General features: G+C 38.1%; 1 protein-coding gene across 2 annotated transcripts in view; it reads right to left on the reverse strand.

The window, feature by feature from the left end:
* CNTNAP5 (contactin associated protein family member 5) overlaps window positions 1-14,343 on the reverse strand; it is a 459,549-nt gene that overhangs the window by 169,762 nt on the left and 275,444 nt on the right. Inside the window, exons 10-11 of one of the 2 annotated variants that reach the window (XM_086367025.1) lie at window positions 4,394-4,612; window positions 3,560-4,229 (exon numbers count right to left, since the gene is read on the reverse strand). In XM_086367025.1, coding sequence (XP_086223151.1) covers window positions 4,051-4,229; window positions 4,394-4,612 — 398 coding nt within the window. In that variant the 3' untranslated portion in view covers window positions 3,560-4,050. Of the gene's footprint in view, window positions 1-3,559; window positions 4,230-4,393; window positions 4,613-14,343 lie in introns of those variants that run through there. The other variant, XM_086367026.1, reaches the window with a different exon arrangement.

Below are 14,343 nucleotides of genomic sequence, written 5' to 3' on the forward strand. Positions count from 1 at the left end.
ACGCACATATGGACAGCTTATCTTTGACAAAGGAGGCAAGAATATACAGTGGATTAAAGACAATCTCTTTAACAAGTGGTGCTGGGAAAACTGGTCAACCACTTGTAAAAGAATGAAACTAGAACACTTTCTAACACCATATACAAAAATAAACTCAAAATGGATTAAAGATCTCAACGTAAGACCAGAAACTATAAAACTTCTAGAGGACAACATAGGCAAAACACTCTCTGACATACATCACAGCAGGATCCTCTATGACCCACCTCCCAGAATATTGGAAATAAAAGCAAAAATAAACAAATGGGACCTAATTAAACTTAAAAGCTTCTGCACATCAAAGGAAACTATTAGCAAGGTGAAAAGACAGCCTTCAGAATGGGAGAAAATAATAGCAAATGAAGCAACCGACAAACAACTAATCTCAAAAATATACAAGCAACTCCTACAGCTCAACTCCAGAAAAATAAATGACCCATACATCTTTTCTGATAGAAAACTCTTCTGGCCTGTGTCAGGAAAGCCATCCTTGTGGGGCACTCTCAAGAGTAAATGTGAGTAACTATTTCACAGAGAGACTTTGGCACCATGACGTGTCAGGGCACGGAGCAAATGAGCACTGCTTTGCCTGCCTTCACCGCTGACCTCGCCACGTTTGACATGCTTCATCTGAAAATAGGAATAATAATTCCCAACTGGTGTGGAAGCAGGCGCAGCATAGAGGGGCAGGGTGAGACTCTGCAACTTTATGATTTATCAAGTTAATGTGATATTTTCCCCAAGGAGTTCTAAGTGGGAGTTACTTCAATTTATTTTGATACAAATAAAGCAGCTGAGCCAAAAAAAAGAAAGAAAAAGAAAAAAAAAGGTTCATGAAAGGCCAAAAAGGTAAGAAAAAAGTAAAGTAACACAAAATAAGACTCAGTCTCACAGCTCTACAAAGTGTCTAGACTATAATTCCAACATATTAGGAAAGATTAGACGTCAGATTTGGGGACAATGAGATATTTTCCTTGCTGTTACATACACACAGGCATGAGGGTAAGGATAATTGTCATGTCTAACATACACATGGAGATGATAGCATATCCACAAGTTGTAAGAGTTCCATTACCATACGCATCAATTTCATTCTGCAAATAAAGACAATGTGTCCATTTAGACTAGTTGCTTTCCTACTAGTGTCCCAAGATCTGATGGCAGTTGACCTGGAGTTCAAACCTAGATCTCTTCATTTCACTTTTAGTAAAAGGTGCTACTTCTTAGATTTCTCTTGCCTCATCCTCATATTGACTTGAAAAGCTAGAACATGCATGCTAAGTCACTCAGTCGTGTCCAACTCTTTACAGCCCTATGGACTGTAGCCCACCAGTCTCCTCTGTCCATGGGATTACTTGGAGAATCCCATGGACAGAGGAGTAAGGAATAGCAAAAGAGAGGGATTATGCAGCCAAGCATTTTAAAGCTGAAACAATCCCAAGCTTGCTGCGTTCATCTCAGGAGCTCGTGCTATGAAATTTCTCCTACTCTATTCAAAAGATGCCACCACTGAAATGGCATGGTTGCAACTGTCCCTAACTACCAGGGAAATAAAAGTCTGCAGTTACAATATTGATTCTGGGAATCCAGCATGCATTGACTTGGGTATCAGCACTTCAACATTTCACATTCCAATGACAGGAGCATTGCTAAGAGGTGCATCCATTCTATAAAATTCAATCTGGTACTTAGGAAGCACTCATGGACACAACAGCAATACCAGTGATTACCATGCTGAACAACAGTCTGTTTTGATTGAAAGATCCTTCAGTGGTTAAAAGTGTCTAGACAGACATATCCAAATGAATATTTAAGTAACGTCACATTCAATCTATCCAGTTAACCAAATGATAACCAACAAGGACCTACTATATAGCACCAGGGACTTATACTCAATATTTTGTAATAACCTATATTCAGAAAAGAATCTGAAAAAGAATGCCTATATGGATACGTAGAATGGTGTCACTTTGCTATACACTTGAAACTAACACGACATTGTAATTCAACTATACTTCAATTTAAAAAATTAAAGGAAAAAAGCACACAGCAATCATAGTTTTTCTGCCTAGCAAATATAAAAATCCAGGGACAAAATTTCTGAATGATAGAGAATGCAATTAATTTTGGCTGCTCTAGCTAAGTAGAGGGTTTTTTGTTTGTTTGTTTGTTTGTTTTTTTAACCCCTGAACCATACAAAATGGAAATATCAAGACTTCAATTTTTTTTCTTTTTTTGCCACCCAACATTTCTAAGCAGACTGAACATTAAACAGCAAAATTCAAACCAACAGACTAAATGACCTCCAATGGCATTTTTTCTTCTTCAAGTATATTAAGCCAAATTCAATAAAGCATAGTAACATCTGAGATGGAACTTATTAGAAAGAAACATAACAGAAACAGGTGCTCTTGCAGTAGCTGACCTTGGCAGCAGCTCGAGCAAGGTGTCTCCTCCAGACCCATAGACAAGCTTTTATTCACTGCATTTGTGATCAATTCAACAGAAATGTCTAGAGATTAAAACCTGCAAGAAACACAGCTGCCTCTTTTCACTTTCAACTTGCACAAAGTTTGTCACATTTTCAAGCTGTATGATAATTTCATAACTACATGAAATTTGCATGAAGGGATTGAAAAATTCCATCTTTATACACACCTTTCAACCAGAAAGATTCATCAATATAGCCTGAAGATAAATTAAACTTTGGCATGGAATATAATTTATGAAAATTGCGAAGTACTTGAATTGATTATACCAAAAAAGACATTAAATCTTGATGACTAGCAAACTTATTCAGAGCAATAAAATGTTATGTTTAAATAGAATTAAGACATCAATATAAATTAAAAATATACACTTTAATAGTAAATCATATCACTTATGTAGGTTAATTAAGTGAATGCCTTTTCATCATCATTCATAAAAATGCTCTTAATCACTTATGTCTTAGCTTCTGCTGAATATGTAAAACATGATAGATGAAGAAAGAAATATGATTACTGTTGGAAAGACAGATTACATATTCTGTTACTTCTTTTCTTTTAGTTGGTGTGTTCTTAGTGACAACTTTCCTCAGAGTTAAAAGTTGCATAGACCCGGATTTCAAGAAAGCAATTAAGATACATCCATTGATAGTTGATGACATTTCATTACTAGCAGTAAAGCTATATAGTGTGAGCTGATAAAATAAATACATAAGGAAAAAAACTTAAACCTGGGTATACTGGCAAATTTTGGAACTTATTGGTACTACTGTTCTAAGCATCTGAATTTCAAGTTTCAGATAAGAGCAGTGTCTTGGCTTTGATAATAATACAATATACCTAACATTTACAGCTCTGTTTTGTACTTTAAACCTATATATGCCCTGCTCAACCTAATTTCAAAGAATCCCTCCTAAATTATAGCAATAATGTGAACCTTTCTTTTCCTATATGGACTAATGTGGTGAAATTCTCTCTATTTCTGTCTCTCTGTCTCCCACAACACACACACACACACACACATACACACACAGTGAGCACTTGAAAAAGATGTTTTATTGCATAGTCATCTTTCAATTCCCACCATCCAAAAAGGAACCTGATTTGTTTTTGGTATTCACTTAATATTTATGGAAAGAATGAATGAAAGGCTCAGTGAAAGATGTTTGAGCCCCCCAGGCCCTATTGCCAGCAGTGGCAGTCAGCTCAGATGAGCAACTTATCTAAAGGCTGATTCTGAGTCTCAAGGAGGGAATGATCAGCGGGGAGATGTATGCTTGGGGACCAGGCTATTTTTCTGTGCAAGTATCAGGCAGCCACCTAAGGGATGTGATTTCTGGGAGTATTAAAGAAGTTCTTAGCTTAAAAACCTCTAGTTCCCTCCCCTGCCATATTGTTGATTCCCCAAATCCCTTGAAGATGCTATAACATATATCATTACATGGTTATCAAAAATCATCAGGAGTTAGGTGTCACTAAGAAAGGTGAATTGTAGCCCACTGACAGAGTCAACATCTAAAAAGGTTTAAATAGCTTGCACTCCTTTTTCTGAGAGTATATTTTGATTACAAGGATGAAAAATAATAGGAGTCCCTAGACATCTAAAGGTACAATATGAACAAGGAGAAAAGATACAAAAAGAGTCTGAGACCCCCGCAAACTTTGCTAAGCAATGGCAATCCTTCATTCTTGAAGCTGATGAATCTAGAAAGGAAGAATTTGTAAAATTACATCTGTAATTATAAATACTTTATGAAATACTGTAATCATTTCTAGGACTAAAATAAAATAGTAATACTCCTTGGGCCCAATTCCACTGTGGTCATGTAGGGTTTTTAGCACAAAGGGCACCTTAAGATGTCCCCTACCTACAAACAGCTGGCTGTTGAGCTGTAACCGGAAATGGCCCTCTTCTGAGGTCTCCCTGGTCATCCTTGGGAGGTCGTCCACTTGGAGCGAGGTCTCCTTGAGGTTCCTCTCTGCCCGGACGTAATGCCATTGGTTGTCATTCAGAGAAGAAGGAGACTGGACTATGAGCTCTATGGGGCCATTCCCAACATCAATAGCAAAAGTGATCTCAGAAGGAGCTGAAACCAAAAATGGAAACAAGTAGAAAGATGAAGGGAGTTGTCAGTGCATTTAAGACACAAGCATATTCTGAGCGAATGGTAAAACGATTATAAATGCTAGGTAGGGAGGACTTCAGTTGAAATCCCTGTAGTATTGAAATTTCCATTGATAATAATAACTACCAACTACTAAATCCCAAGCTCCATCTTTTTCCCTCATTGGTTCTCATTGTGAAAATTCAGGAAATAGAATAGAGACCAGGGCCACTGATGCCAATCTGATAAAATACACCAGTGCCAAGGTGCTAGATTTTGCAGATCTGTTCTGACTTCACTTGTGTGCTTATAGATAACTATAGATCCTGGGTTAGCTAAGACGACACCCTCCTACAGAGAGAAGAGCACACTCTGGAAAGTCCACTGCTTTGCTTACTCATTATGTGTATTATAGTAATGCATTTCATATATTTATAACATTATTATATGTATTATATATTCTTATTCTGTAATGTATTATTTTTTCAATACATATGATACAAGCATTCATGCTATCCCTGAATTTTTTTTCAAAATGAGGCTCAGAAATTTTAAGTGCCTTATCTGCATCACTGGAATTGGCAGTATCTAAGTCAAATACCACTCTTCCTCCCCCTCAACTCCCCACACAGGGATTTTTTTCATGACTCTTTCTACCCTTCTAAAATAATCTGCTTATTGTATTGGACAAGAAGCAGCTCCTGGGTATAATGCACCTATGATGATGATGATGATGATGATGATAGGAAGATAATGGTGGTCACGATGGTGGCAGAGGTGGTGGTAATGATGGTGATGATAATGGTGAGGATAGTGGTTATGGTCATATTGGTAAGGATGGTGGTGGTGATGACGACAGTGGTGGTAATGATGTTTGAAAGGATAGTGTTGGTCATACTGGTGAGGATGGTGGTGAGGAGAGTGGTTATGGTCATATTGGTAAGGATGGTGGTGGTGATGACGACAGTGGTGGTAATGATGTTTGAAAGGATAGTGTTGGTCATACTGGTGAGGATGGTTGTGGTGGTAGTGGTTTTGGTGGTAGTGACAATGTTACTATCATCCCTGAAAAACAAAAAGAAGTAGCAGCAGCACAGTACATACAGTGAACTCTGCTGAGCACTTTTCTAAGCACTGACCATAGATGCTCTCATTTTAATCCTCAGAACAACTCTATGAAAAAAAGTATCATTTTTAACTTCCATTTTATGGGCAAGAAAATGAAAGTAGAAATAATTTGTTCAAAGATTCCTCAGTAATTAGAATCTTCATCATTTTTCTTTAATTTAGTATATCTTCTTGTATTTTCCATTATTATGTAAGACATCTACATCTGAAGGATGTGTAGAAGAAAATAATAAATTGAATTTGAGGGGAAGACAGTCCCCTTTCAGGAACAGGAACCTTCATATTCCAGACCTTCCTTTCTTCTCAGAACCTTTTGATGGTCCCCCCTTTTTTACTCCCAAAATAGGATACGTGTATTTCTTTGACAAGATCATCAACTAACAGATCTGAATTTTCAGCAATACCAAAGGTCAAACATCACCCTGAATCATACCATCCTCAACCTTTAAATTTTAATAGAAAGCAGATCTTGATAAAGAATATTTCAGTATGAGGATTTCAAATTTGAGAGAATTTGATTTTCCCTCCTGGTGAATGTGAACCATGACCCCAAAGAGAGGCAATAAGAAAAAAGGTTTAAAAATGAGATTTGAGGGCTTCCCTAGTGGTCTTGTGGTTAAGAAATTGCCTGCCAATGCAGGGGACAGGAGTTTGATTACTTCTCTGGGAAGATCCCACATGCCATGGAACAACTAAACCCGTGCAACACGACTATTGAGCCAGTGCTCTAGAGCCTGTGAGCCACAACTACTGAAGCCCATGCTCCACCACAAGAGAGGCTACCACGATAAGTACACTCCACACAATGAAGACCCAGCAAGCCAAAATACAGACAAATGAATAAATATTTTTTTAATGGGATTTGAGACATAGACTCTGGAGCCATCATAACCTAAGGCAAGTTTTCAAGCTTGTTAGCTCTTAGTCTTCTCCTTTGTAAAATGAGAACATTATCATTTAGTCTTCTCCTTTGTAAAATGAGAATAAAATATTAACTAGTTGTCAGGTTGTTTATAAATTCATCCTGACAAAGTTGCTAGAACTGTGCCTGACATGTAGGATGAACTCAACAATAATAGCTATTGTTACCAACATGATTCATCAACCTAGATCAATTGTCTTTGCCTCATAAATCTATGCATTAAAGGAAACAGAATTGAAGGGAGCAAATCTGATTCAACAATGAAAAGATTAAATAAGAACAAAGTTGTCCCATTGAGCCATTTCCTGTTTCTTATCAGGCCGCCAGTGCCACCTTGAAGTTCTGCTCATCCAGAGACCAAATAAACAATTACTGAGAGGGTGAAGATAAATGCATTTCTCTTTAAAAACACAGGTAAGGACTGGTGAGACTGATGGGGAGGGCTGCTAAAGATTTTGCTAAAAGACTTTCTGCAAAGCTGATCTTGTGGATATTAAGTTTCACACAGACAGCACATCTTTGTGGAGGGCTGGCTGCACAGGTCTGTCTGCTCTCCACCCCCTGCCATCCTTAACTCCATGTTATGTTTCCAGACTGTGCTTATCTCTACTTCAACATTTATCCCTTTGTTGTATAATGATCTGTTTATGGTCTGTCTCTCAGTTAGTCTGAAAACTCTAGATGAATACCTCATTTATTGGAAAACCAGAACCTAGGACTGGGCCTTGTATACAGGAAGCTCTCATCAAACTAAAATTTCATTCATTAAAATGTTACATTGCACATACTACATCCAACTTTGCGATTTTCTTATTCTTTTAATTTTACATCAAGATATTAAGTCCTTAAAAAACATCTAAAATTATTATTATTTAACTTTATTCAAGTCACTACTAAAGACTAACTATGCTTAACTCATTCTTAGAACTAGGGAAGGATCAGTGAAATGTAATAATAATAGCCAACATTAATGAGTGCTTACCATGATCCAGGCACTCTGCTAAGCAGTTTTCATTAATCAACTCATTACAATCCTATGAGAAAGGAGGGAACTGATCCACAGATAGCTGATAAATTACTCCAACCCAGAGTCGGCAGAGTTGGTATTTAAATCCCGGTGATGTGTCTCTGGAGCTCACTTTTTAACCCACTTGTCCTGTGACAAATCGTTCATCCTCAAAACCTATGCAAGCCCTACCTGGGCAGTCAACTCTGGATATAAATCAGTATAATATAGGTTCTTCAAAAAAACTGAATGAAATAAAAAAGTGAATACATGGTGATACATCCAACATTGGCTAGTGACTTGGTGGACTGGACACTTGAGACCAACATGAACTAGCTCTTATTTTCTGGGGGGATAGACATAGCCCAGTGGCCCAAGATGGGAAAGCTGGTGGCCCTGTGGTAGCATTACCTTTATCATTAATTTACCTTCCTGCCTTTCCTTTTCCCAACAGTCTGACAAATATCCTCCCTCATTATTTATACCGTATGGTTCAAGACAAAGGAGTTACTTGAGTCTTTGGGTGGGTTTTTACCAAATCAAGCTTGTGCTAAGCAGAGACAAATGAAACAAAATGAGCTCATGGTGTACATTAGAGAAGACTGGCAAAGAAGGGGCATGTCAAGTGGAGGAAAGTACCATAAGCATGAGCAATTGAATACCCAGTACTCCTAAGCAATTAGAAAAACTATCTAAAGCTTCTATACAAAGCCCTTGCTTCCTTGAACTGTGACACCAACTCTGTGTCCTTAAAGTCAGGCATGTGAGACATATCAGGGACCATAATGGAATAAAGAAGAGGCAAGATCTTACTGTAGTCCATCAACCTCTCTGACCTCTCATGTATTCACCTGTAAAATGACAGCCATAAATGAAATGAAATATTGTTAAAATTTTTTGGAGGCATGGACTCTCTGAGAATCTGATGACAAACATACCTCCAGAAAAAAGAAAAAAGCACATACAATTTTGCATTCAGTTGTAAAGACTTGCTGAATGTCCTATGCTTCAAAACAAGAAGGAAATTAATGCTATTTTTTCGATTTCTAACATTCTTGGTCTTTGAGGTAGTTTGGCAAAGCAGAATAAGGAGTTGTTTAAATGAACAGAGAATTGAATCCTGGATTCTGAATCTTACTGGGTGACTCTGGGTGTGTTATTTACCATCTCAAGATTTATATCCTCATCTGCATTTTGGACTATGAGTCAAACATAATATTATACATAGGATAATTTGAAAGCATAATTAAATAATGAATATAAAGCATTTAGTACTATGGCAGAAAGTGAATAAGAACTAACGAGCCTCTTGATGAAAGAGAAGAGTGAAAAAGTTGCCTTAAAGCTCAAATATTCAGAAAACTAAGATCATGGCACCAGTCCCATCACATCATGGCAAATAGATGAGGAAGCAGTGGAAACAGTGGCTGACTTTATTTTTTTGGGCTCCAAAATCACTGCAGATGGTGATTGCAGCCATGAAATTAAAAGATGCTTACTCCTTGGAAGGAAAGGTATGACCAACCCAGACAGCATATTAAAAAGCAGAGACATTACTTTACCAACAAAGGTACTTCTAGTCAAGACTATGGTTTTTCCAGTGGTCATGTATGGATGTGAAAGTTGAACTATAAAGAAAGCTGAGCACCGAAGAACTGATGCTTTGGAACCGTGGTTTTGGAGAAGACTGTTGAGAGTCCCTTGGACTGCAAGGAGATCCAACCAGTCCATCCTAAAGGAGATCAGTCCTGGGAGTTCATTGGAAGGAATGATGTTGAAGCTGAAACTTCAATACTTCGGCCACCTGATGTGAAGAGCTGACTCATTTGAAAAGACCCTGATCCTGGGAAAGATTGAGAGCAGGAACAGAAGGGAATGACAGAGGATGAGATGGTTGGATGGTATCACTGACTCAATGGACATGGGTTTGGGTGGACTCTGGGAGTTGGTGATGGACAGAGAGGCCTGGCGTGCTGCGGTTCATGGGGTTGCAAAGAGTCAGACATGACTCAGTGACTGAAGTGAACTGAACTGAACTGAACTATGTTTAATCAAAGTAAATACTTAGCCATTTAGTATAGAAGTACTCATTATTAGTATTAACATTTACTGTTCTCGAAGGCTCTCAGATAGGCTTGATAAAGGACAGAAATGGTATGGACCTAACAGAAGCAGAAGATATTAAGAAGAGGTGGCAAGAATACACAGAAGACCTGTACAAAAAAGAGGTTCATGACCAAGATAATTACCATGGTGTGATCACTCATCTAGAGCCAGACATCCTGGAATGTGAAGTCAAGTGGGCCTTAGAAAGCATCACAGTAGCTTTGTTCATAGAGATGCTTTCAAAGGCCCACTTGACTTCACATTCCAGGATATCTGGCTCTAGGTGAGTGATCACACCATCGTGATTATCTTGGTCATGAAGATCTTTTTTGTACAGGTCTGTGTATTCTTGACACCTCTTCTTAATATCTTCTGCTTCTGTTAGGTCCATACCATTTCTGTCCTTTATTGAGTCTGAGATGGAATTCCAGTTGAGTTTCAAATCCTGAAAGATGATGCTGTGAAAGTGCTGCACTCAATATGCCAGCAAATTTGGAAAACTCAGCAGTGGCCACAGGACTGGAAAAGGTCAGTTTTCATTCCAATCCCAAAGAAAGACAATGACAAAGAATGCTCAAACTACCGCACAATTGTACTCATCTCACATGCTAGTAAAGTAATGCTCAAAATTTTCCAAGCCAGGCTTCAGCAATACATGAACCGTGAACTTTCCGATGTTCAAGCTGGTTTTAGAAAAGGCAGAGGAACCAGAGATCAAATTGCCAACATCCACTGGATCATGGAAAAAGCAAGAAAGTTCCCGAAAAACATCTACTTCTGCTTCATTGACTATGCCAAAGACTTTGACTCAGTCAATCACAATAAACTGTGGAAATTTCTGAAAGAGATGGGAATACCAGACTACCTGATCTGCCTCTTGAGAAACCTATATGTAGGTCAGGAAGCAACAGTTAGAACTGGACATGGAACAACAGACTGGTTCCAAATAGGAAAAGGAGTAGGTCAAGGCCGTATACTGTCACCCTGCTTATTTAACTTATATGCAGAGTGCATCATGAGAAACGCTAGGCTGGATGAAGCACAAGCTGGAATCAAGATTTCTGGGAGAAATATCAATAACCTCAGATGTACAGATGACACCACCGTTATGGCAGAAAGTGAAGAGGAACTAAAAAGCCTCTTGATGAAAGTGAAAGAGGAGAGTGAAAAAGTTGGCTTAAAGCTCAACATTCAGAAAATGAAGATCATGGCATCTGGTCCAATCACTTCATGGGAAATAGATGGGGAAACAGTGTCAGACTTTATTTTGGGGGGCTCCAATATCACTGCAGATGGTGACTGCAGCCATGAAATTAAAAGACGCTTACTCCTTGGAAGAAAACTTATGACCAACCTAGATAGCATATTGCAAAGCAGAGACATTACTTTGCCAAGAAAGGTCCATCTAGTCAAGGCTGTGGTTTTTCCAGTGGTCATGTATGGATGTGAGAGTTGGACTGTGAAGAAGGCTGAGTGCAGAAGAACCGATGCTTTTGAACTGTGGTGTTGGAGAAGACTCTTGAGAGTCCCTTGGACTGCAAGGAGATCCAACCAGTCCATTCTGAAGATCAGCCCTGGGATTTCTTTGGAAAGAATGATGCTGAAGCTGAAACTCCAGTACTTTGGCCACCTCATGCAAAGAGTTGACTCATTGGAAAAGACTGATGCTGGGAGGGATTGGGGGCAGGAGGAGAACAGGAGCACAGAGGATGAGATGGCTGGATGGCATCACCGACTCAATGGACATGAGTTTGAGTAAACTCTGGGAGTTGGTGATGGACAAGGAGGCCTGCTGTGCTGAGATTCATGGGGTCGCAAAGAGTCAGACACGACTGAGCGACTGAACTGAACATTTGTTTACTGCTGAATCTAACCAGAAATAAACTATCCCACCAATTCTGTACTTAGTCACATGCCCTGGTACCAGTGGATTCCCATTCTTGTGTTTACCAGTTCAGGGTGAATTTTTTTTTAAATTATAGTCAAATGTGTCTAATTGGCATATGGGTGCCACCAATTCCATCTTGCACAAATAAGCAATGAAGAGATGAAGAACTTCTTCACAATTTATAGCTCAAGAAACAGAAAATAGAATCCACACTGCATTATCAACAATAGTCTCTTTTCATGATGCCAAACTGTTCTCAACAGCCATTTTCTTCTGCTCCCCTCATGTACCCCAAAATATCTTTTACCCACACAGCAATTGTGAGCTAATTGTCAAAATAGCTATTATTTTTGTCACATTTGAAACAAATCCATTAAGACTTGAGGACATAAAGTATCTTGTGTTTCATATAGACTAATCTCAAGGTTACAAAATAAAAATGAAAGATCTTTAGTTGGAAGTGACCCAGAAGGTAATAGATTGAGAATTTTATGCAAACTTGTTCTTCAATGTTCAACAATTTGGACACATCAATTTTGAAAACTTCTGTTCAGATAGTTACACAGTAACATTCCTTTGGGAGGAGAGAAATCTACTCTGAGAAATCTACTACGAAGGCTATTTTCTTTCTAAGAAGTTGACATGTAGAAGAATCCCTGGGATGAAAATTCCATCTATATAAAAAATATAGTGGAGATTTCCCTGCTGGTCCAGTGTCTAAGACTCTCTGCTCCCAATGCACGGGGCTGAGTTAGATCCTTTGTCAGGGGACTAAGATCCCTCCTGCTGCAACTAAGAGTTTGAAGGTCTCAGCAAACGATCCCCCATGTTGCCATAAAGATCCCACATGTGGAAACTGAGACCTGGTACAGCCAAATAAACAAATAAATGAGAAAGGCTTCTTATTTGAGGAAGGATTCTCAAAGCACAAGAAGATCATAGCCTAGCAGAAGGAGGACATTTAAAAAAAAAAAAAAAAGGACATAAAATGAATGAAGCTGTTAGTAAGAAATGAAAGATCAACCCCCCTTCCCCTATGCTTGTTTGTTTTTCCTTTTAAATTTATTTATGTATTATTTATCTTGGCTAAGTCAGGTCTTCATTGCTGTGCACAGGCTTTCTTTAGTTGCAGCGAGCAGTTGGGGCTACTCTGTAGTTGCAGTAGGCAGGCTTCTCATTGTGGTAGCTTCTCTTGTTGCAGAGCACAGGATCTGGGGCACATGGGCTTCAGAAGTTGCAGCTCTCAATTCTAGAGCACAGACTCAGTAGTTGTGGTACACAGAATTAGCTGGCCCACTGCATATGGAATCTTCTCGGACCAGAGATTGAACCCATTTGCCCTGTATTGGCAGGCAGGTTCTTAACCACTGGACCACCTAGTAAGTTCTGTTTTTCCTTTCAAATAATAATCATAAAACAAGATATTTTGAAAAATATGAGGCTTTGTACTTTGAAAAAGTTTACATAAATCTTAGTTTGAAAAACACATGTTCTCTGATCTGGTGAAATGTGTACACCAAACAATGACATCACTGGATTTTAAATTTCAATCAGATTTAGTATCATTTGCATTAAAATAGTTTTATACAATATAATAGTAAAACAAAAAGCATAAGAAAGAATCATGTAAAAGACAAAATATAGTACCAGAAAGTACAAACAAATCGGACATTGAAATGTAATTAATACTAAATCATAGCTCATTACCTTGTGATAATATGCCATTTGCTGCTGCTTTAATGAATTGAAAGGCCTTAGGGCTTGATTTTTATTGAATTTACATTGAGATTATTATATCCATATTATTAAATGTTTGGCACTCAACTCCACATATTTAGAACTTGCCCAAGGTAGATATGAGGGATCTTATTTCTCACTAAAGCCACAAGAGCTTCCTCCCATTAACAGCCTAAATCACTGGAGTAAAAGAAGGTTAAAACTATCAATTAGAGAGATCTTTTTTTTGTACTGTGCTGTAACTGCAGAAGAAACACTTAACTGTGTCATGCTTTGCAGGAGACTTACACAGAGACTTCAGCTATCTTTTCCAGCCAGCACTTTTGTATCTTTCTCTGGAGTGCTCAAATTTCTAAGTTTCTGTTGCTAAGACATTACTTAAGCTTCCAAGGGTATTTCATATAGTCATATTACTACTGTAATACAGTCAATTGCATCAATCAAACCAAAGAAAATATCCATTTGGATCCACATAAATGAGATGCCTAATGAAAAGCACACATCTCCCTAATCATGACTTTAATAAGGGCAAGATAGTGGGAGCAGTCCAATTTGTGTATGAGAAAAAGGGGCAGAAGAATTCTTCACTGAAGGCAGAGAATCAGGAAACTAGCAAGAGCAACTAAAAGATGGGTTTTCTATTATTGCCATACACCAATAATTCTAAATAACGCCAGCAATAAAACGTTCCTCTGCCAAGAAAAAAATTTGTAACAAATGCTGATGTTGATATTACTTTTTAATAATGTATATGTAAGATTCAAATAGTACATTGTCTACCACTTAATACATATTATATTCAAGAGGAAAGTTAATAGAGAGAACTCCTGACTTATTATTGGCTCCTGAACATGCAGACTAAAATATGTGTTTGTTTTTAAGAATAAGAACTCAAGTTTTGATTTTCTGTTTTTACAGTTGCTGTA

The sequence above is a fragment of the Bos grunniens genome, chromosome 2 (genome assembly GCF_055505025.1).
Source record: "Bos grunniens cultivar Pamir isolate PY7600 chromosome 2, Bosgru_T2T1.0, whole genome shotgun sequence".
Classification (NCBI taxonomy): Eukaryota; Metazoa; Chordata; class Mammalia; order Artiodactyla; family Bovidae; genus Bos; species Bos grunniens.